The sequence below is a fragment of the Ambystoma mexicanum genome, chromosome 10, assembly GCF_040938575.1.
Source record: "Ambystoma mexicanum isolate Mex_15411 chromosome 10, UKY_AmexF1_1, whole genome shotgun sequence".
NCBI lineage: Eukaryota > Metazoa > Chordata > Amphibia > Caudata > Ambystomatidae > Ambystoma > Ambystoma mexicanum.
Genome location: NC_090932.1, coordinates 1,101,365,249 through 1,101,387,992, shown reverse-complemented (window position 1 = coordinate 1,101,387,992; position 22,744 = coordinate 1,101,365,249). Strand labels below are relative to the sequence as shown.

The 22,744-nt window shown below is 46.6% G+C and overlaps 1 protein-coding gene across 8 annotated transcripts in view; it reads right to left on the bottom strand.

Moving 5' to 3' along the window:
- Positions 1–22,324, bottom strand: part of DBNL (drebrin like) — a 374,852-nt gene extending 352,528 nt beyond the window's left edge. For 5 of the 8 annotated variants that reach the window (XM_069618943.1, XM_069618942.1, XM_069618946.1 and 2 more), the window contains exon 1: positions 22,162–22,324. In XM_069618943.1, coding sequence (XP_069475044.1) covers positions 22,162–22,244 — 83 coding nt within the window. In that variant the 5' untranslated portion in view covers positions 22,245–22,324. The remainder of the gene's footprint in view (positions 1–22,161) is intronic. The other 3 variants (XM_069618940.1, XM_069618944.1, XM_069618947.1) reach the window with 1 other exon arrangement.
- Positions 22,325–22,744: the final 420 nt, after the last annotated feature.

Sequence of the window (22,744 nt, the reverse complement as noted above, 5' to 3'; positions counted from 1 at the left end):
GGATATCAGGTGCCGGTAATGATATGGCAGTTTTGCCTGTATACAGCAGAATAACCAGTGGGATACGAGCAAAACTATAATGACGCCCATTGTATTGTATGGCGTTTTGTTAAAAAAAATTGGGGTATTCCGCTAGGAATCGCAAGAATCTTGTTCCTCCAGTATGCTTTGGGTAAATCATGTCCCACTTTAAAAGATCTGGTTTTCAATAGTCACAAATGTGAAACCAATCCTCCCCACCCCTCGGACTGAATGTTTATATTCAATTTACCCCAACCCAAGAGCAACAGAAAGTCTGGAGCAGAGTGTGTGTGATGTTTTGCTATGTGCTTGTACTAGTTATATTAGCTATGCCCAGCCCTGATTTGAAGTGCTACGCTGATTTAGGTTTGGTGTGCCTCACTGTGTTAGGTTATGCCCTGCATGTCATGCGTTCAGCTGTAGAAACAGGTTTGTAACGTCTTGCTCTGCATGCATCAAAGTGTTTTTTCCCCAAAGTTAAACACACAATAAGCGAAATGCACGTTAACTAGAATCCACCAGAATGCTACTGTGTACTCATTCACTCATTTTGGGGGAGGGCGGGAGAATAGGTCAGTTTCCTTTTATTCTAGCTGGTTAGGTCATGTTCTACTATGTTGAGGTTTCATTAAAATGTTTTGCTTCAAAAGGTCTAATGTGGAAGCAGCCATAGGACACCAGGTAGCAACCTCCTAAACACAAACAGAAGGTAGATAGACCTGGAAATCTAATGTTAACTTGACCATACACCCCTATTTTTATCAAACATTTGCATTATGCCCTCCATTACCAGTGCACAGTAACTGCAGCCCAATGTCAGAAGGCTAGATTATGTATATTAACTCCCATAAGCACCTGGCCCCAGCGTAGGAGGATTCCTGCCTCACACACCAATATAACCGATTACCCTAAAGGCCCTAGCAGGACTCGGAACCCTCCAAGAATACCAGACTGGGCTTCTGCTCCCAAGGAAGCAATGATCGGAATCCCACCCTCAGTTAAATGTGCCCATATTTTCCATCCAGCTTTCCCATATGTAGAATCTGGCCATGATGGGGTGAGAGGCAGGAGGAGGAGCAGTGTGTTGTTGGATTCTGTGAGGCAGACGGGGCGGTGGGAGGAGTTATGAGATTGTGAGGGCAATGTGTATGAATGGTGGGGGTAGGTGCACATCATCCTATTGGATGGGGAAGCGCCTGCGTGGGTCCGCCCACGCATTCAGTAATTTAGAAGAAGAAGAAGAATCTGGCCATTCGTGGCCTAGGGGAGTATATAGATTTCTTAGGCATGGCCCCAACATGCCCAGGCTCACCATGTAGCGAGTAATTTCCATACAACCCCCCACTCATCCTTGCACATAAAACACCTCTCCAGCTATCTTTTGACGCTGCGCCCCACAGAATACGGTGGAGTCTCACGATAAATTCAGTCCAATTGTACGCATAGCTCCTCTACCTTTTCAATCTCATGCCTTAATGTGCATCTCATCTATCCCTCGCCCTCAGCCCATCTATCTACCCGACTTTGTTTCTCCCTACCACTACTGAATGTTCCATCATACTCCTCCTTTGCCTCTCTCATGGGCCAAGCGCTTCAAAGTCATGTACCATGGCAGGAGGTGCTACACAAATGCAAGAGAACTTAACATAACAGGTCATGTGATCTAGTATTCATTGAGGTTTCCCCATCAGAATGGACAGGATCCCTCCCCAACACAGAGATTCCAATACCCATGCTCATTGTTCAATTACAGTTCACAAAATGGCATTTTCAGTTTTATTTTAATACTGTTCTTATGTTTCATTCTGTCGCTCACTGTACAAGGGACATGCTTTGAACAGTGAGCACATGTGGAATGCTTTTGGTTTTACCCTGAACCATAGAGTGGATTAAGTTGTCTTCACATAATGACTTGGTATCAATATATTTTTATATTGGAGAGGGCCATAAATGTCAAGGAAGATTGTTCACCCATTCAGGCCACAGGCAACTTTTCCAATATCAGACTAGACCTGCAGGACGGGTGCCTTAGTTTACATACTTGGACCAAAGAGAAATGTACTCAACCCATGGTGATGGGCAACAAAGTATTTACCAGTGCATTCTGTAAAATGGTGCACGTCACCAAACGCACACTTCACATTTGGTGCAATGCTGCCAACCAAAGGCCAGCCATGCATGCAGTAAGTGTCAAATAAAGGTTTCAAACATCCCCACACTCAGTAGCAAGGTTGAGTACCATGCATAAAATCTACTCCCCAATGCGAGTCTGATAGTATATTTTGTGAGGCCTACCATGAGGTATTTGTTTGCTGAATAAATCAAGACTTTTGCCTTTGGTTCATTTAGGATCCCCATTTTCTCCCTCGCCTTTCTGTCCTGCAATGTACAGTCTTTGGCTATTAATGCTATTCTTGCATATACTTTTACAATAACCCAGTTTGGGTACCTACTCAATTGAAATTGCAGATATCATAATCACTTCCTCTTTAAAGATTTCTTCTTGTAAGTATATCTTTTTTTAAACAGATATGGTTCACAAAAAATAAATAAATCCAAGAGCCAGCTGCTGGTGGTGGTACATGGAGATGAATGGATAAGAGACTAGAGCCATCCAGGAGTTGAGATTTCAGTGTCCGTTTGAATCTCTTGTGGAGTTGACAAGGTACACTGTTGAATTAATTATCATTGAAGATGCACATGTAGTGCTTACATCTTTAACTACTTGTTCTGTACTTGGAATGGCTTATACTACATGGAAACAGCCAGACAGTGCTCCAGCTAAGATTTGGAAGTGGGAGTATTTTGCTCCCTATTTTTTAAAGTGGGGAATAATTTAGGGAGCAAAAATGCAAGTCTTAATTAATATCAATGGGAGCATTTATTTTAAGAAACATGTAGAAATGTTTTAACTTGAAAACAGACATTTTTTGTAATAATGATTTCGTTGCAATCCGTTATTCATGCACAGTAACAGATACAGGTTTACTTCTTTCGATCAAGCCGTTATAACAGTAGTTTCTTCCTGTTTTAGTACGTGCACTACTTGGTGTAAATCTGTGCATCCTTTACCTGGTCCAACAGTTCCGGAATGAGTGGCAGTGGATACCGGTTTATCGTTATTTGGTTTAACAGTCGGTAGTGGATGCAAGCCCTAAGGTCCCCTTCCTTCTTTGGAACGAAGAGGGAAGAGGCGGCTGGGGACTTGGAGGGTCGGATAAACCCATTTGCCAGATACTGCTCCAGGTATGCCTTCAAGTGGGTATTTTCCTGTTCGGTTAGTGCATAGATGCGGCTACATGGAATCTGGGCGTCGGGGACGAGATCTATCTAGAAATCGTATGCCCTATGTGGAGGTAGCGTGTTGGCTTGCTCCTTCTGGAAAACGTCCTGGTAATCAGCATATGCCGGGGGTAGTGCACTTAACTTAAGGTCCGTGATGTGTGGAGAGAAAGAGAGGAGTCAAAGATGATCCCAAGGTTTTTTGCCTCACAAGTGGGTTAGGGGAGGAGACCCAAGGAGGCTGGCCATAGAGTGGGGGTGGGAGGGGGGGGGACAACGACCTGGCATCCCAATGAGAAGGATCTCTGTCTTAGTGGCATTAAGGCAAAGATCATTGGCAGAGCACAATGCCTGAACAGCAATCAGATATGAGGGAGGGGGTAGAGGATGGCAGCTTGAAGTAGAGCTGTGTGTTGTCTGCATAACACTGGAAATTAGGGGAGAAAGTGGGCGAAAGGGGCCAAGTAGATATTGAAGAGCAATGGCGATAGGATCAACCCCTGAGGGACGCCACAGGTAGAGAGTGAAATGGACCCATTTGCACTCGGGAGGGTCCGTTTGAAAGGAAGGAGGTCAGCCATGCCATTGCCCTGTCTGTGATGCCTAGGGTATCATGGAGACTATTTATGTGGAGGGAGTGGTTGACTGTCAAAGGCAGAAGAAAGATCGAGGACGACCGGAACAGAGGGAGTGGAGTAAGTCTAGGTTATAGAGCAGGTCTCCACCGGTGTTCAGGATTGCAGTTTCCATGCATCTGGATGCCCTGAAACCGGACTGGTGGTCATGGAGGAAGCCAGCCATTTCAGTGTGGAGGGTGACCAGCTCCTCCATGAGTTGGCCCAAAAAAGGGGCGATAGTAGCCTCCCTGGAGAGGCGAATTTACAATGCAAGGGGTTCCCCCCGTAAGTTCCAGAAAATATGGGGAAAATGGGAACTATAAATGCTAAGACTAAAACAAAGAACAGCGGCGACGCCCTGCGCAGCTGCCGGGTGGGGGTGCGGATTTATGTCAAGGAATATGTTAAGCTCTGCTATCTATTGTGTTCTCGATGATAGGTCTCCTAATGTCCTTTTGTGCGCTGACTGTGCGTGCTGCCTCTCTTTTTCTTCTTTTGTTCTCTGTTTAACAAATCAATAAAAAAAAGATTTATAAAAAAAAAAAAAGAATGGTCAGCAGACAGATTTTTTAGGAGAGTGTGCACAAGAGAGTGCTTAAGGGGTTGTGGGAAGGAGCCAGTGGCAAAGGAGTGGTTGCAGAGGTCTGCCAAGGCTGGGGCGAGAGGCAATGTTGTCCTTGATGGTTCTAGAGGAGCAGGGGGGGGCACCTGTTTAGAGGACATCATAGAGTAGACAACTCTAGAGATCACATCTAGTGCAATGGGAGAGTATTGGCGAGGCTGTGGGAGGCAAAAGAGGGGGGGGCAGATTACAGAGAAGACAGGATGTCCAGAGTTTGGGTGAAGTGGGTGGCCAGTGCAGAGGGCCTGGGAGGGAGGAGGAAAGGAGACTGCAGAAGGATTGGCAAGTTCCTGGCAGATTTTAAAGAGCTCAGCCGCGTTATTGGTGGCTTCAGAGATGCAGGCTCGGACATGAACCCGCTCCTTGGAGCAGATGGTGAGACGATAATGCCTTTGGAGTATGCGGCAGGCCAGTTTGTCAGAGGACGAGCTAGATGGCTGTCACTACCACTCTGCACTTGCGTTTCAAACCTAGCAAGTCAGAATCCTACCAAGAGTTGCATTTGGAGGCAAGCTTCATGCGGATCCTCATGATGAGGGCAAGGATGTCCAGGTTGGGGTGGGGGGAACGGGGGAGGGAAAGAGGGGAGAGAAAACAAAAAAAAAAAAGTCCAATGAAGGGTGCGGAGGAGGGATGAAGGAAGAGGCAAGTGCAGCAACTGACACAAGCTTCATCAGTCGAATGACTGAGAAGGAGACTGGCAGTGTGGGTGGCAGCATCAGGGGACCGGAAGGTCAAGGTGGGGGGAGAGAGTGGTCAGACCAGGAGCGAGGGGTATCAAGCAAGCAGAGGTCGTGAAAGAGCACAGTAGCCCTCAGGGAGAAGCATGTCAAAAGCAGTGACTGAGCAAGCCTTGAATCACGCATCAATGATATATGATATGACATTTATAATGCACCTGTACACAAGTGTTCCTAGGCGCGACAAGGGGGGGGGGGAGCTAGGTGAGGACAAAAGTGAGAGTAAGGTGAGAGCAAGGACCCCAAGGTCGAGACAGATGTCAGAGGTGTGAGATAGCAGAGCGAGAGTTGAGGGTAGCCAAGTGAAGCTGGTTGCCCCCTTTAAATGATTGCAGGGGGGTGCATGGGGTGAGGTGCCACCACAGGGTGGAACGTGGAGGCGGCAAGACGGGAGGGGAAGTTGAAGAGAGATGGAGGACGCCTGTCACGAAGGAGGAGGTTGGACTGGGAGCCCTGGGGCCATGACAGTGCCATTGGGATAGACATTAATGTGTATTTGGAAGATGCGAGGTGAGCCAAGAGCACTTCCCATCTGGTGCCACCAGTAATGGGTGAGGAAGAGAAAGGAGAGAGGACAGAAACCATATGGGGAGTCCATAAGTCAGAGGAAGGAACACCAAAGAGAATGTCGATGATAGTCTGGATGATAGTCTGTCTGGAGGAGGCATTGATGTAGTTGTCTGCAGTGGGCACACTGGGGTTGGAACACAGGAATGCCTTTATAAATGTCTTCCTTCCAGACTTTGTGAGGGAGGAAGGGAGGGAGGGAGGGAGGTAGGGAGAGAGGACAGGTGATGGAGAAGCAATTAGAACAGATAGGAGAGATAGGGAGCACCATGGGGGAAGAGACAAGGGGGGGGGGAAATCAGGGGAGAGGGCTAAAAGCACTATCAACAGTAGAATCTCACCACACAGCCAAGCAGACAAAATTAATGAGCACACTAGAAATGCCCAGATTCAAACATCATTAACAAATTGGAAATCTGTACAAATTGAGGATGCACAGTTGGAAAGCACAAAGGATCGAACTTTATAGATGTTTTTTTCATTTTTTCTTTTGAAGCAAGGCATTAAGAAAAGAGCAGAAAGCATACAGTAAGTGGCATAACACGATGCATATTACAATTAGTACAGAGATTGGAGGTTATAGTTAGGCAGGTGGGGAAAGGAGCAGGTAACAACCAATAGCAATCAGAGTGTCCAAGGGAGGTCTGTGTGGTCCAGGCCAATGCGATCCACGTTGCTTAGCAGAGCAATTTCAAAGTCAGGATTTTGTTCGCGGTCAAAGCATGCAGTGGTCCCAGTCTGTGCGATTTATTTTAGAAACGTTGCCAAGAGGCAAAGGGTCAAGGAGTAGTGGAAGGGAGAGGTGGGCCAGACAGGGGCCTTGGGTGTAGGCCGGCTGCCGGATTGGGCAGATGAAAGATGAGGCCCAATCAGGAGCAGGAGGTCGCCCAGCAACAAGGCTCACCTCCGATGGTGATTGTAGGGGCCATGTTGCAGGGTGATCGGGCCAGCAATTTATCAGCTATGCACAGGCTGCTCCCTGCATGCCATATGCACACCTTGGGCAAACACCCAAAGTGAAACTGGGGAGCAGCCCTTCAGAAGGAACTGCTGGATCCTTGTGAGAGGATAAGAGGTGATTGCAGGCGGAGACAGGCCTGGTGTGGGCCAGCTCAACACCTGCCAGCTCCCAGATTGGGCAGGTGAAAGGAGTCCCAATCAGGAGCAAGAGGTCAGCCAGCAGTGATGGCGGCGGCCATGTTGCAGAGTGATTGGGTCCGCCAACAACACACAGCTATACCTCAAGTTTGACTCCATCAAGGACATCCATAGGCTGAAAACCTTGTTCTCGCTGATCCTGTCTTGGATGTCCAGTGCATACTTGAAGTTCAACCCCTCAAAACCAAATTCCTACTCCTCACCAACACCGAACACCCAGACATAAAGACCTGGATATCAACCATGAACTCTGAGAGCTTCACTACCAAACTCACCTCCAGCGCTAAGCCCCTCGGGTTCCACATCGACAAACACCTCTCTTTCAAGAGACACATCGCTAAGAAAACTCAGGCAGCTGGTACCAGCTCTCCCTCCTGTGAAAAGTCAAGCCATTATCCCCTCCGGACAGCTTTAGATCCACTGTTCAAGCACTGGTCCTATCCCACCTGGATAGGGGCAACGCACTCCTCGAAGGCCTCCCGTTGTCTGCCCTTGAGCCCCAGTGAGGTGTCCTACACGTGGCTGCACGCCCCAACAAGGGAATACACAGATAGGCCCATCACCCTTGCCCACATAACCCCGGCCTTCATGGCTCCCACTGCATGCACGAATCCCCTTCCAAGTGTAGCTGAATTGTCTACAAGGCAGTCGCCATCAAGTCACCAAACTACCTTGCAGAGAAACTTTGCATCTACGGCAGATAGCATACCACCAGAAGCCAGAACACGTTCAGACTTGAAATTCACCACTGCAAAAAGGAAGGACCAGAAAACAAGCCTTCTCTGTCTATGCCCCAAGACTATGGAAACTCCTCCCAGTCAGCATCAGACTCACCGCCGCCCTCCGACAATTCAGACAAAGAAGAAAACAAAAAAAAAAAAAAAAAAAAAACAACATACATCTTAAAGGAATCTCTCCTCCTCAACACCTAAATGATCATGATCACGTCACCCCTATCACCACCCAACTCGCTGGACATGCCCTCTCCTCACTGCCACCCGGTACAGCTGTACCCCTCCTCTGTGGCCTTCTGTATCCTTACCCACCCACTGCTGTATCTCTGTTAGGTTACCTCTGAAAAGCACTGTTGTGCATCTGTATTGTTGTATATCTCGGTAAAGTGCTCTGTTGCTTCTCGAAACAAAGTCCGAGCTCAATCAATAAAATAATAATAACTGCAGGAAGTACTAAAATTATGAACTATTGTGTGGTTTATGAAACTATTTGCACTCTACCCATGCGCCGCATGTATACTTTGGGGGCGATTCAATGGTGAACGAAGGGATCATGTTTTTGGCTTTTAAAAAGTTTAGAGCCGCATGGGCTTACCTGTCTGGAAACTCGGCTAGTGCTAGATTTGGAACGATCTACCCCTACTTAATCACTGCCTATCAGCTTGGGGTGGACATAACTGTGCATACTAGTAAGGGTGAGTTACTCACTGGAGTGACTCTTTGTACTGTAGTCTTTATCCCATTTGCACTAGACCAAGCTGCTCTCCAACCCCCCTTCCTCATGCATGCCTTGCATTACAGCAAGAAAAGGGGCCAAAGTCCAAAAAGCCGGAGGAGGAATTGGAGGTCGAGTCTATGGTCAAACATACATTGTGCTCCACTTCTCCAATTTGGTCTGGCTGGCCTGGCTAGGTTTCTATTTAAGCAATAAACCCTGAGCCGCATGGGCATTACCGAGTCAGGTAATGCCCTGGGGCCCATATTTACAGGCCCAAGCGAAGAAAAAAAGTAAAATGGCAACCATGTAAAGGATAGAAGGGACTACATACTTGTCCCTTCTTCCTTCCCATGATGGCCTGTCACAGATCGGGAGCAGACGTTCCTCACCATCCATGTCTTAATGGCACCAAACACGTAATTGACCCTTAATATATGAACCAGATAACTCCAGGATGATCTGGGTGTCAGGTGCGTAATTTGCAAACTGTATGCCCAGACCATCCAGGAGATCACAGAAATGTCTGGAGTAGACATTGAACAACAGTTGTTTCATGCACTAGCCCTGCGGAACCCCACAATGAAGAGGGACCTGCTGTGGTTGACAGTCGTCCTTAACCACTCTTGCCCCAAGAAAGGATTTAAACCATTTGGCGGCTATATTCAAGCATTTCCCAATCGCGACCAATCTGCCACCATCTTGTGATTCACAAAATCAAACGCGGCAGATAGATTGAGGAATAAAGGCAATGCCAGGCCCTCCTTCTCTAAGAGGTAAGCTATATTAGATTTAAAATCTAGGAGCGCTGACTACAATGAGTAACTAATTTGTACTCAATAACCAAGCCTGGAGAACGGCCATCCTGCTAATTATTTTTAGTGCTACTCACATATGAAAAGAGACTGTTTGAGATGTCTGAACATGACAAGCTAACCACACGCATGAACACTTGCCAGACGTATAGCGACTGAGCTACCCATTAGTTAGAAGACATCTTGAGATTAGTGGAATGGATGAGCAGCTCGTGCAGGACATTGGACAGCTGTAGGTCTATGCTATTCCTAGAAAATCAAAAATGGACCCAGGATGTTCCCTGTGTGTGCTAGTTACATGTAAAGCTGTACATCTTTGTTGCGCCCTCTCGTTGACCCTCTCTTACAGGATAAGACAATGTGAGGAAATGGCCTATAAATAAAGGTCCCACCCTCTCAATCGAGCTAGAGACTGTGGAAAGAGGGCACGGTAACAGCAAGTCTGTTGTCCCTATATCCGGTGCAACAGATACTGAACAAACAAATGACTAACAGTTGGTGAGGAGTTATATCCCAAATGGGGTCACACTCATTTCTCTGCAACGGCAAAGCCAGCACCACCGGTGAGACAGCCATCATTGTGGGATCCAGGCCCTGCTCAAGAAGGACTTCACATCATGTGGATATCCACAGCTAGCACCCTTTAAAACACAGACAGGATGGTGCCGATGGGACCACTCTGTAGAGATCCATTGACTGCATTGTCCGATCATTTTGATGTCACCAGAGAAACAGACTCTGGAGTAAAGACGTCTATGTGACCCATCTGGTAGCCAGCCACGTACATGAAGTGTTCTACTCCATACCAAATAGGACTAGGATGCAGTGACGGAAACTGTCACTTCATCCTTTCACGCCAAGGCCAAACTAGAGTTTCATGTTTAACCTCCACCAGGAAGAAGAACTAAAAACGTGCATCAGAGCTTTCCTGTGCATGGAGAAGTCTTACCAGATGAACGCGATCAGAGTAAGTGAAAGCACATCCCTCAGGAACCCCAGATCACTCCCTTTAGGATTTCAGAGACACTGGTTTACTGAACTACTTCAGGTGAACCCAAGGTGAAAAAGTCAGTAATCCGGTCTTGCCATGGTGGGGTGGGATACCCTCTCAGCCTGAGGTGGGAGCCTACCATGGTGGAAGCCAAAGCCAGCGCTTCACCCACACGGCGACAGGGCAGTTGAGAGGGACCCAATTCTTGAACCATCCCCAAGTGTCTGTCCATATCTGAAATGGTACCACTTTATATCACCCCATACCGCTTAACAGTCTTATTTCTATCATTACATGCAACCACATATCACAGAAATCCAACAGCAAGAGGAGCCTCTAGTACAAACATTTCAGCCAGCAGAACGCTCCACGCAAGAAAACTAGCAATCCGAGAGAGAGGATACGCACAGCCATGAGAACATGGTGCGCGCCAAGAGACTGTAGCACATTCCGCACGCTGGCCGTAGCGACAGACACCCCACAAAGAGACTCATATCACTGTTCCGTGGAACGGCTTGGTAGTACCAATTCCCCTAACACTTAACCGAGAATTTGTTGCAAAGCTGCCCATCAACACAAGTTTCAATACTCGCCAACACTGGCCACCATTGTTGGAGCACACAGGCCCCGAATGGAAGAAGGCGGCAGGGCACTAAAGTATTTTTGTAAACCATGAACAGTGTAACACCTCCCAGGCAGGAAAACAGAACTGAGCAGCTAAAGCCAGAAGCCCACTGGGAACAGAAGGAGAGGGGATAAAAAGGAAGACGGGAAACAGGAAGGTGTGGGTTATTCAGGTGATGTCAGAGGAGGATGAGTTGGCAGAATGGTGTTCTGGAGTGTAGAGGCGTTTTGAAGCAAAAGTGAGGTATTGGTTGGTGAAAGCAAGTGTTACTGTGATGCAAGCATGCATTCAAGGTGGGTGGGTGTTAAGTGTAACGAGCGAGTGGGAAGTGATTGTAAGAGTGAAAGGAGGGTACCAGAAGTAGTGTGAAAGAGGCAGTAACAGAAAGACACTGGAGGGTCTGAGATGGAAGACAGATGAGAGAGTAGAGAGGTGGGTGGAGCTGGATGGACTAGAGTAACCAGAGGAGGGGAGAAGAATAGAGACACATAGTGAGAGGAAGAGCAGGCGCTGAAGAAAGGAGGTCCAAGTGAGGGCTTCAGAGTCTGTAAGGCACGACCCTGCAATCCCTTACAACTAACATGAACGATAGAGTAGCTCTAGCCTAGCAAGTCCCTGGGGGAGTTTAAACAAAAATAAAAAATTAAAAAAAGACCATTGCCTTTTGGAATTACCAGTAGGCAGGTAGTGTTTAGACAGTAGGGGTGAATAAGCGATGTAGATTAACCAGAGAATTGGGGACACTGTGGCTAGGGTGGAAGCTGCATAATTTAGACAAGTCAGCCAGGAACTACCATTAGCGCTCTACAAAAGATTACTTTTTAAACTCTTGATCAATCTCTGGGAGTTGACTTGATCTTTAGGCCCAGTGACACAAAAGAACACCCAAGAGACCTCACAATAACCAAGAACTCCTAATATATCAGACGAATACAAAGTAAAGGCATTGTAGTGTTATGCTTGTTGGGAGACAGATGGTTACGACATCCATAGCTACTGCTCTTCTCCCAGCCCAATATCACACAGGTGTGAAACTTTACTCACCAAGGCAACCGTATACTAACATAAGCAATGTATAAGCTGAATGCATCATGTACGATATGTGACTATAGCTAACTAACATAGAAACGCAAAAGTAACGGGCAGTCATATTTTCCAAAATGGAAGCTGCAACACATTTAAGTAAATTAAAGGCCTCAAGACTACACGAGAACCTAAAATGCTGAAATAACAAAATACAGATCTTAGACGGTGGCTGGCAACCCAAGCAAAGGTTACTATGAATAAGGGAGTATAGCAATGTTGCAGTCACAGCATATACAAATTCCTTAAGATGCAAGCCATATTATTTTTAGGATTAAGAAACGGCTTGTGCAAGCCAGGTCCAGGACAATTATAAGCCAGAAACTCTAAATAATAGCTCAAGATTGTCCCCAGTGGTGAAAGAATCCATAAACCTGATGTGAATATCTAAAAAGAAAAATAATACCAAACACGAGCCTATGACACAGGACCCAAAATTGAAGAACCCAGTCTATTCTTTAGCAATGAACCCAAATAAGACACCTGCCTTACTCCCTACACACATCACTAGACGCCACACAAGGCCAAATACAAAAAGGGAATCACCATGGCTCATGGCCTAGGAATTAGGGATGGTATCTTCTTTAATTGAAAGGAACACAGTCCACAGACCTCTTGCCCCCTTACTCCTGTCTCGATGACCCGTCAGTTGTCCAAGGTTGGTTAGTATGAAGCCAACCAATGAAAGACCTCTGATATTTGGCATAAGACATATCGGGCGGCCTATCAACAGTTTATTGTAGAGGTGAGGTCTTTAAACTGTTCAATTTAGAGGTGGTCTCAGGAGGAGTTACCAGACAAGCTTAACCCAATCAGAACTCTAACCCCTATAGAATGTACATGTAGCCACCATTATCCAATCCCTGTACCCCATAAATTGTGGTTAACTAAGATTACAGTATGATGTCAGTTAGGACGAATTTCTTGTATATACGCTGTTTTTGATTGGGAGAGCGACATTTTATGTTTGTATGCTGTGTCTGCTTAATTTGGATGCTAAATCAAGCTGGGTTTTGCCTTGCACTTTGTCCATGTCTGTTGTTGAGTCTGGTTTGATCTGGGTCTAGAACCTCTGTGTAATTTTGGAACTTTTCAGGCCGTCTAAACATGCTCAAACAACTATGGACTGGAATACACCCAAAATGCCAAAAAAAAGCAGACTTCATGTCCCACCAGCCAAGACCAACCACCCTCAAAGTAGTACTGCACGAAGCGGGTACATGCTGGCAGATTTGGCAATGCACCTGGACAGAATTCAGGAAAGTAGAAAATCCTGTTACACCAAACCCAGCCAACCCCCATAAGTCAAACCAGACAATCAGAGGCGTTGCTGGGGATGTGGGGGGGGTAGAGGGCTATAGCCCCAGGTCCTTTGGTTGTAGCCCCGGTTAGAAGCTCAGGGGCTACAACCAAAAGACTAGCTAGCCACCAGTCCCGACAGTACATTAGCGTATCCCTAGATCTTTCAGACCCAGCAACACCCCTGCAAGGCATTACAACCATGGGTAACTTTCACAACAAGGGGGTTTTCACAGCTGAAATGAGGCCTACTATTAATGGGGACAATAATAGCCATCCCTGCATACCAGGCCATGAGAGTTCATATAGTTACACAGAAAAGGCAGTAAGGTATCAGGACTCAAGCACTCCTACCCCCACCACCTAATGTGAGAAAGTCTAGTCCGAAGGAGTCTGCCAGCTGGTGGGGGGGACACAAGGTAGATTTCACAACGTTGGAGGCGCCGATCCCAAAAGGAGAGGGAAAAATAATCCTACCGATTGAACGCATTGCAAAGGAAACGAAAGCAGGCCACGCACACCATTCCAAGTGAAAATTCCCCAAGACACATGAACAGACTCGGCGTCAAATACAGTTGCAGCACCCCATGATGCCCAAATGTCAGAAGCTGTGAGGTTAGGAGCACAAAAACCACAGAACTGCTCTGCACTCATCCAGAGGACTTGCTCCAGCAACACACAAGACAGGCCAGGATCACAAGAAATATGCAGTCATGTTTTCTGGGCCCCTGCCAGACAGGAGGTTAGAAGAACACACACACACACGTTAATTGACGTTACAGTGTCTACACACACACACACACACACACACGCGCGTATGTGTTAATTGACGTTACAGTGTCTACTATCCACTTAGGACCGAGTAACCGAATAGACACCCTCAAGGGAAAGCCGCCGCCCACTTCGAGACTACTCCACAAACTCCAGAGAACAAGAGGTTAGATCGTCTGACGCTTTATTATACGGAACTGAATGCATCTCTCACGTCACTAAGCTGAATGGACATTTCCGGTAAGTTTGCAAACCCAGAAGGCTCAGCGGGTGCCAAATGCTATGATCATACCAGCGAGGTGGCTAGAGGGAAAGGTTGACCATATGCAGAGGTCAAACACTATATATCCGAGGGTAAAACTGAAGGCGCCCTGGTAAGCGTTCCTCTAGTGCCCTCTGCCCAGGCTGAAACCCGATAAGGCATCAACGTACCACCTACAATATCACGTCACCATTCCTCAGAAGATGCTGCACACGGCACTAAAGGTTAAACAGCGGAGCTCAATTTGCCCTAGTTTCCTTTCAACAATGAAGTGAACGTCATGTTGAAAGACATCATGAAAACGCTCCTGTGCATAGTTGGTGACTTGCATTTATTCAATTATTTTCAAGCGTTAACCTGCGAACTTGATTACAAACTATGGGTTTTTACCCAATTTTACATTGAAAGTGTGCTGTAAAATGCATGATTTTAACCCATTATTGTCAAAACGAAAGCGAAACCCTGCCAAGCCCCCTCCGACCGCACCCGCCCCATCCATTTTGGTTTAGGCTGCCTCACTACGCTCGGTCACTCCCACATTTTGGTGCAACACATTTACGCCCCACCAATCAAAACAATGCAACAGTCGTCGTCTCTGCGTAATTAACTCTTTAGGAGGAGCTGGCTCGCTTGTGTTAAGTTACTGGGATGTATACCAGGCACCACTGCCATTTGCATGGTCTCCAGGTACTGCGGTGGATCTGAAAGAGGGGGTGGGATAGGGAAAATGAAAGATACCTTTTACCGCTGTGCAACTAGTGTAGCAAGGTCTTGCCTTATATTAAACATGAGAATGCAGAGTCCTGGGTGCTTCCCCTGCTTTATGGGGACTGCCTGCGTTTTAAGGATCACCCAAGGCAACTACTTGTATCGCTGCCCTATCCTAGGTGAAGAGGCATGGATGGGACCCTTAAGGTCGTTTTTTGCACAACCTCCATTTGAGGGCTGTACAACCACTAACCCTATTGAGTAGCTAAAGGACCCGACCAAAAAGGAAAGCCAGACGTCTCCTAAAGGTAAGTAAGGTGGCATTGTGACCAGGCTCAACAAGCTGACAAATGTACATATCTAGTTCACACACTTACCCATAGAAAATAGGCGAAACTGATAGATTGCATATATTTTTCATTTATAATACATGGCAGTCTGCAATATACCTAAAAAAAGCCTGGAAATAATGTGATTACAGTCTAATTGTGACATCACAGTGACTCTAATCACTTATTACATCACACTGCCTGCTGCTTGAGCAAGAAGAAAGCAGAGTTCCAGGTGTCACTGCACCACTTAATTAAAGCCATGGCATGCTGTGCAAATTCCTTGCTTGTAAAAATGAGTTCTCTGTGACAGTCACAGCCATTAATTGACATGGAAGATATATATATATTTTTTTACATCTTTATTTACAAATTTTCAAACAAATACAACAAGAAAGGATAAAAGCATTATAAAGATAATCACATGAAGTATTTTCCAAAATAATTAATTAAAAATGAGCATCAAATAAGAAATACAATGACAGAGTAAACAAATCAATAAGAAATAATCACTAAAAAAAGATACTGGCATAGTAAAATGACCCAAAATCCATAAAACAACCACAGATAAAACAAACTAATAGACAACCAAACAAAAAAAAAAACAAACAAAAAACAAAAAAAAACAATCCACACCAAACAAACAAACCATCAACCAAATACACTCATACCTCACTTCCATCATCTTGTGTTATATAAACATACAAATCAGTAAAAGGTTTCCACAAAAAACAATATTCTTTTTCTTTACCCTGCTTCTTGGATAGAATCAATTCATATTCGGACAATATAATCAGATCATTAATCCAGTCCTCTATATTTGGCTTTTTTCTAGACTTCCATACTTTCATGATTTGTTTCACTGTCACTACTAACACCTTATCTATCCAACACCCATATAAACGGGTTGTCAAACAACAACCTCTCTTTGCCAACAATAAAACCTGAAAGGGCCCTCTCGGAAAGGATATCGACAAAGTAACGTTTAATCTATCCAGCACCTCCGACCAAAAAGTAGGATGGCAGTGTGTGGCCATGTATTATAAGGAATGCAATACCTCTACCATATGTAGCAAGCATTGGCAATGCCCACAGTTAGGCTTTTGTATAGGAATCGGAAAGGCACTTGCTAGGCACACTGTAGTGGTATTAATTGGCCATTGATGGTAACCAGTGCAAGTACTTGGGCACATGCTAGCAGTACCTGGCAAATGCCCGATACTTACACAAGCCGAAACTGTTGGCTTTGCCAATGCTTGTTTTAACAGGACTTAAGTGAAGGACACAAATAGTGCTTATTAATAGAGTGGCTGACGGCAAATCTGGTTAACAAATGTATATTACACCAGCAGCTGCTGGTTTACAGCTCCAATTAAGTGATTAACTCTCTGATGACTGCTCTGAAAAAACAACGGCAGGCACTTTTGAGTGCAAAGTTTGATGGTAAGGCTTGAATAAAAAGCGAGCCCAGAGTTCCCATGAGGTGGTGTTTTGGGAGGAGCAGGAACTGGGTGAAACGGGCAGAGGGATTAGCATGGCCATGGGTAGTCAATGACCAAACAATACATTTAAGCTTTGTGGCCCACCTTATATGCCTAGTCCCCCATATGTACTGTAATGCAATAGTTTTGGCTTATTGGTGGCGCTGCCAGCTAACAGTCCAAACTAAAAAGGACACTGCAAGCCTCCCTGGAGTTCGGTAACCTTAATTTAAAAGGAACTCTGCCTTCGGCCTAATTCATCCATTTGGTCACATAATTCCTCAGTCACTTGCAACATCCTTAGAATTTAGAAGTAAGGGTACTTTTTCCCCATATATTGTGGGAAACAGATCTCAATCAGGTCAAATGTAATTGAGCACATAATGCACAGTATATGTACAAAACCAGCCAATAGCTCTCTTCTATACATTACCGTGGTTCCTCTATGGCAGATAGACATGACAAGGAGGGGGAGAAAAAAGGGAACCAGGCATTCTAACAGTTTAACAATCCTTAGTGCCTGCAACACAACAGTACATTGCTCAAAAGACACACTAGTTATATATGTTGTAAGTTCAGTACTTAGAGACAAGCACACAACACATATAGACAAGTGATAAGAAGAAGAAAGGGAACCAGGGCTTTTACGTGACAAGAAAATGAGTGATAAAAGGCCCCCAGGGACAACACTAACAATCCAGAATAGTTCTGGTACTTATAGGGCATAGGATTTGAAAAACACTCACAATCAAGTGTTAGAGGGTGGAAAACAATTCAAAACAGCGACGGAAATCCCGATGCATTGTAAAACAGTCACCAAAATTAGATACAGTGTAAAAAATATTCACAGTGTGAAGAGAAATGGACACCAGGACTTGAAAAACACATCTAAAAACCAATGGCAAGTACTAAAGAAAGTTATTGGCCTAGAGCTACCGGATCCCTAAAGGTGTACAGGATGTTCCGGGGTAGGCAAGTACCGCCCAAAGTGATTTTAGGAGAGTTCCAACGCGAGTTGAACGTTCCATGGATTTCAATGGACAAAACCAATAGGACAACACGAGTATGGGAACATTAAGGTTAATCCGTTTTTCCACACAAGTGCAGATCTGTGGCAACCAACCACAGGGTGGACCAAACGAGACCCCCATAAAAAGATCCAGTGGTCTGTTCGGTAACCAGAAGCCCCAGGAGAGAAAGCAGCAAAATAGGCGACCCCAAATGTCATTCAATAGAAAACAGAAAAAAAACTTGCTTGCAAGAAGCCGAGACCACAGACCAGAGGCACCCTTGAGAACAAGTATTTAGATTAAGTGCCCACCCAGGACCCAAAGGTAAGTATTCACAGTGGTAGTTTAAAGAAAAATGGCCCCAGAAAGACAAAACAACCGGGACTATGTACAATGCTTCTTCCTTGGTCCGGTTTACAGTGATCAGGTGCCCAGAGACTTTAACCATGGCCAAAAACAACCAAATGGAAGACAACACTGCCTTCCTACACTGGATCCCCTCAAGCCTGCAGTCAAAATACCAGCAAGGAGAATGAGGGAACCCAGCAAAGATGATTTTGGCAGGCAATGGTGAATGGCAATGCCACAGAAGACTGTCCTGTGGTGGAGAGGACCATCAAGGCAGCCCAAGGAGCAGATGAGGCAGAGCAGTGATGTCCCACAACCCTTCTAGGCAATGGCAGCTACCAGAAGCAAAGCGGGAACGCCTGGTATTGACAATAAAAGGGTCTAGAAATGGAAGGCCTGGCTCAACACTGAAGTGAAAGCCAAGAATGGACTCCTAGCAGCAGAAAACCACAAACAGGATGTGACTAAACTAGTTGATCCCGTAATGGTCAGATGACGGCCTAAAATGCAGCAGAGGTTTGACGCACACCAGCAGACCTGCTGCTTTCTGATTCCAGCACCGAGCGAGAGAAATAGCAGGAAATCCCATTAAGTACCACTACTCTTAGGTGCTGGCCAAAGCCAGCCCACCATTCCCAAGACAGGCATAAGGACAAAGGGATCAGGTGGTCAACCATTCTGGTTAACCTTTTTAACTGCCTTTCAGCCCAGGCCACCCGCAAGGGATGCGAGAGGGAGGGCTCAGGTTCTTTAGACTGGTCTAAAACCAGTAATGACCAATAAGGAGGTTATGTATCAGACCAGCCATTGTAAATCTACCTTGTGGTTGCCCTGAACAAAGGAAGCCCTAACATACAAAATGGTGGAGAGTAGGACTTCAAAAATATACATGTACCCCAATGACTACTAAAAAGGAATGTTGGGCATCAATGCGGTAAAATGGCTTGCACCTCTGATGAAGTCAAAACTACATTAGAGCTGCCACCCACCTACTCCCTAAAACCAATGTAGGATGATGGACTCCCCCTAGGGCTTAAATGAGGCACACTCATGGACTGAGAGCCTTATGAGCAACCCAGCAACATCTACACTCAAGAAAAATGGCTTACGAAGGCAGGGGGTACTTCAGAAGACGTCCCTCTCAGCACCAAAAATAAGTCTGAAAACCCCCACAAAATGAGAAAAAGTTTCAGGGGGCCTAAAAAGGGCCAGCTGAATCCCCAAAATAGGAATTCTCTCTTTGTCAGCAAGCGAGTGGCTTGATCGAAATTAACGGAGCCAGTCTCGGATACCAAGAATAATATGCAGTGTATTTTTGTATATGACAGTCCTATTGTACATGTAGCTCAGATTCAAGTAGAGGTTTGCATAGTTATAAAGAGGAACCACAGGCAGGATATTAAAGGATGTCAAACACGCTAACGGCAAGGTCACAGTCTCCCTGCTTAAGATTGCAGCCCTGGGACTCAGGCCAAACCAATGCAGAGAGTTTGCAGGCAGGAACGGACACATTTGTCTACGCAAGTGAATCCAACAAAACTGACAGACCCCATATCCCCAAACCCTGCCTAGAATATGCGATTTATGAAAGCGTGGGAGCCCCTCCACCGAGAACGAATATGGATTAAATAACATGTTCTTTGAGGTGTATCCCACTCAGGAGGGTCTATACCACCACGCTCAAGCTCACTATACCGTTCCAGGAGGAGAAATAGCTCAGTTTGTTCCCACCCACAAGGGCAGTCCATCACCGAAATGCTAGGCAATTATCCTTCGAGGGAAAGAACCATCAGCAACCCCAGACACGTGTTTCAGCCTTGCTGAGCCTCCTCAGTGAGATGAAGCAAAATCTCCCGAAGGCACATTGAGCAGGGGTCCATGGGTGTCCTAAGGGACTTCGGTTAAAAACCCGAAGACTTACAAAGTGTGGGAGCCCCTCTACCGAGAACGAACATGGTTCAAATAACCTATTCTACGAGACTTATCATACTCAGGGGGTCTGGAACCATGTTACCAAGAGTAATCCAGACGTGGACCCCTTGATCACTGTGCTTTGAGAGTTACAACTTCACCTCACTAATGCGGCCCAACAAGGCCGAAACATGGGTCTGCTGTTGGTACACTTGTTAAGCACTGAAACTAAATTGCGCCATGGACTGCTCAGGTCGGTAGGACCAGACTGATATGCCAATAGATATTTCTCCGGGTGAAAGGTACAGACAGTTAAAACGTGGCCGCAGACCCTCAAACGTGAAACCTCCCATAGAACTGAACAGGTTATATGAACGGAGTGATTTTTCAGTAAGGGAATCCTACAACGTGTGCCTTGTAAACGTGGCCCAGAAGTCATATGAATGGCTCTTCCAGAAACCTACCGGAGGGGAGTGTGAAACGCGAGCACGTGTAACTGTTGAATTTTAAATACTAAAGAAGAGGGAAGTTGGTTACATCAAAAATTACGTGCATGGGATGCGATACAAATCAGAGGCCGTCCCTGGGTCGGGTGAATGGCAGCAAACCTGATAGTGACAGGATAGTATGAAGGGGCACAGGATATGAGAAACACAAATAGACTCATGCCATTACAGGTTAATGATTAATATTCACATCCGGATTTTCAGGGTCTACGTGTGGGATGTTCTTGGTAGGGGTGGGCTAGGGTAATGACGAGGTGGGGGCGGGGGGGGTCAGTATTGTGATGCCATGCGCCCTTTTTGGACGAGAAGGTGGGGATGAGGAGAGGGTGGGGGGGCGGATGCGGTTCCGCACAGCATGGGGTCGCCGAGGCTTGTGCCTGCGAGTCGCAGGGGGTTAGAGTCTCATTGGTTTTGTCTTTACCGTTATTGGTGATAAGCAGGTTTTTATTGGGGAAGCATTCCAGAGTAAGGGGACGGGGGCACAGGGATGGAACAGAGATAAAGGTGAGATGAGGATTGCAGGGGGTGATTTCTTCACAGAAAAGACTGCCAAGAAGCCGAGACCACAGACCAGAGGCACTCGTGAGAGCAAGTACTTAGATCAAGTGCCCACCAGGACCCATTCACAGTGGTAGTTTGAAGAAAAACGGGCCCAGAAAGACAAAACAACCGGGGCTGAGTACAATGCTTCTTCCTTGGCCCGGTTTAAAGAGATGCCCAGAGACTTTAACCATCAGCCAGGGCAATGGAAAGAGTTGCAGACAAGAAACGGAATTAAGAGGCCGATTGTGCATGGACAGCCATTCAGCTGTGATGTTGGGGGGGGGGGGGGGGGGGTTGGTAGGTTGCAGAGCAAGGGCTGCGAAGTTGAGAACTTTGTTGGTGGGAGAGAAGTTGTAGAGGGAAAAGCTATGTAGCTGACTGGAACAGTAGTAGGGTGTACGGAGGACAGGGGTGGATGGGTACGAATCCCGCAGGTCAACCACCCGCACCCCCTCCCTTTACTCCTTAACTCTCTCCCCCACATCCCCCTCACGGAGTCACTGACATGCCCCAGTACAGGAGTCAAATCCGCAGGACTACAGTCCCCAGAAAGCTGTGGGCGGGTGACACAGCCAGGTTATCAATGGGTGCGTAAAACAATGTTCTCCGCAGGTTCCCTGTTGCACGGAGGGGCTCGTATTATCAGGAACAGGGCGCATGTGGGGCGAAGGGGCTGCTTATAAGGGAGTTTCTCTGCCCCGCACTGCTTCTCTCTGGGCCTCTCCCTCAGCGCACAGACCAGGAAGTGAGTCCCAGCCAGAGAGGACCAAGCTTCTGTGGAGAAAGAGGAGAGGGGGGGGGGTGGGGGTAGGGGTAGGGGGGGGGGCGGATGCGGTTCCGCACAGCATGGGGTCGCCGAGGCTTGTGCCTGCAAGTCGCAGGGGGCTAGAGCAGGTTGCGCAGGGGGTGGGCGCAGGAATGGCGGGGGAGCGCCGTGATGCGGGAACACGGTAAGCACAGGGAGGGAGGGAGGGGGCGCAGCGTGGGTAGGACGTGCACAGGCGTCCGGTGGCAGGCGCTTACCAGTCGGTCCCGCTCTTCTCGTTCAGAACATCTGCATAGGCCGCCTGCAGAGCCGCCCCGTTTTTGCTGAGGTTCACAGCCATGTCTGCTGCTCTGTCTGTCGCTGCCTCACTGCCGGGTGCGCCTCACTGCCTCCCTCCTGGGCGTGACTCCTTCCCCGTGCACGCTCGACACTCACACATGCATTCCCGCACTGCCCTCTGCTGGCCGGCGGGGAACTACTGCCGCCGCCTACATGAACTCGCCGGCCATGAGAGCCTCGTCACAACACCCCAAAACCTGTTCTATCTACTTAGCTCGGTAATAAACTCATGATGATAGGCTGTGTACTGAAACAGCTACATTACAGCTTGCCTGGATTGCACACCAGAATTGGCATTTGTTAAGATATGGGCATTCAAACTAATTACCTTTGAATAATGTTCTTTCTGAAGCACATGGCATTGCTCACACGATCTGGAGACTGGTTTGGACATTTTAAAACCGCCAGCAGCAATGTCACTCCTTGCAGCACGCTCACTTCATCAAGAGCACCATATATATATATATATATATATATATATATATATATATATATATATAT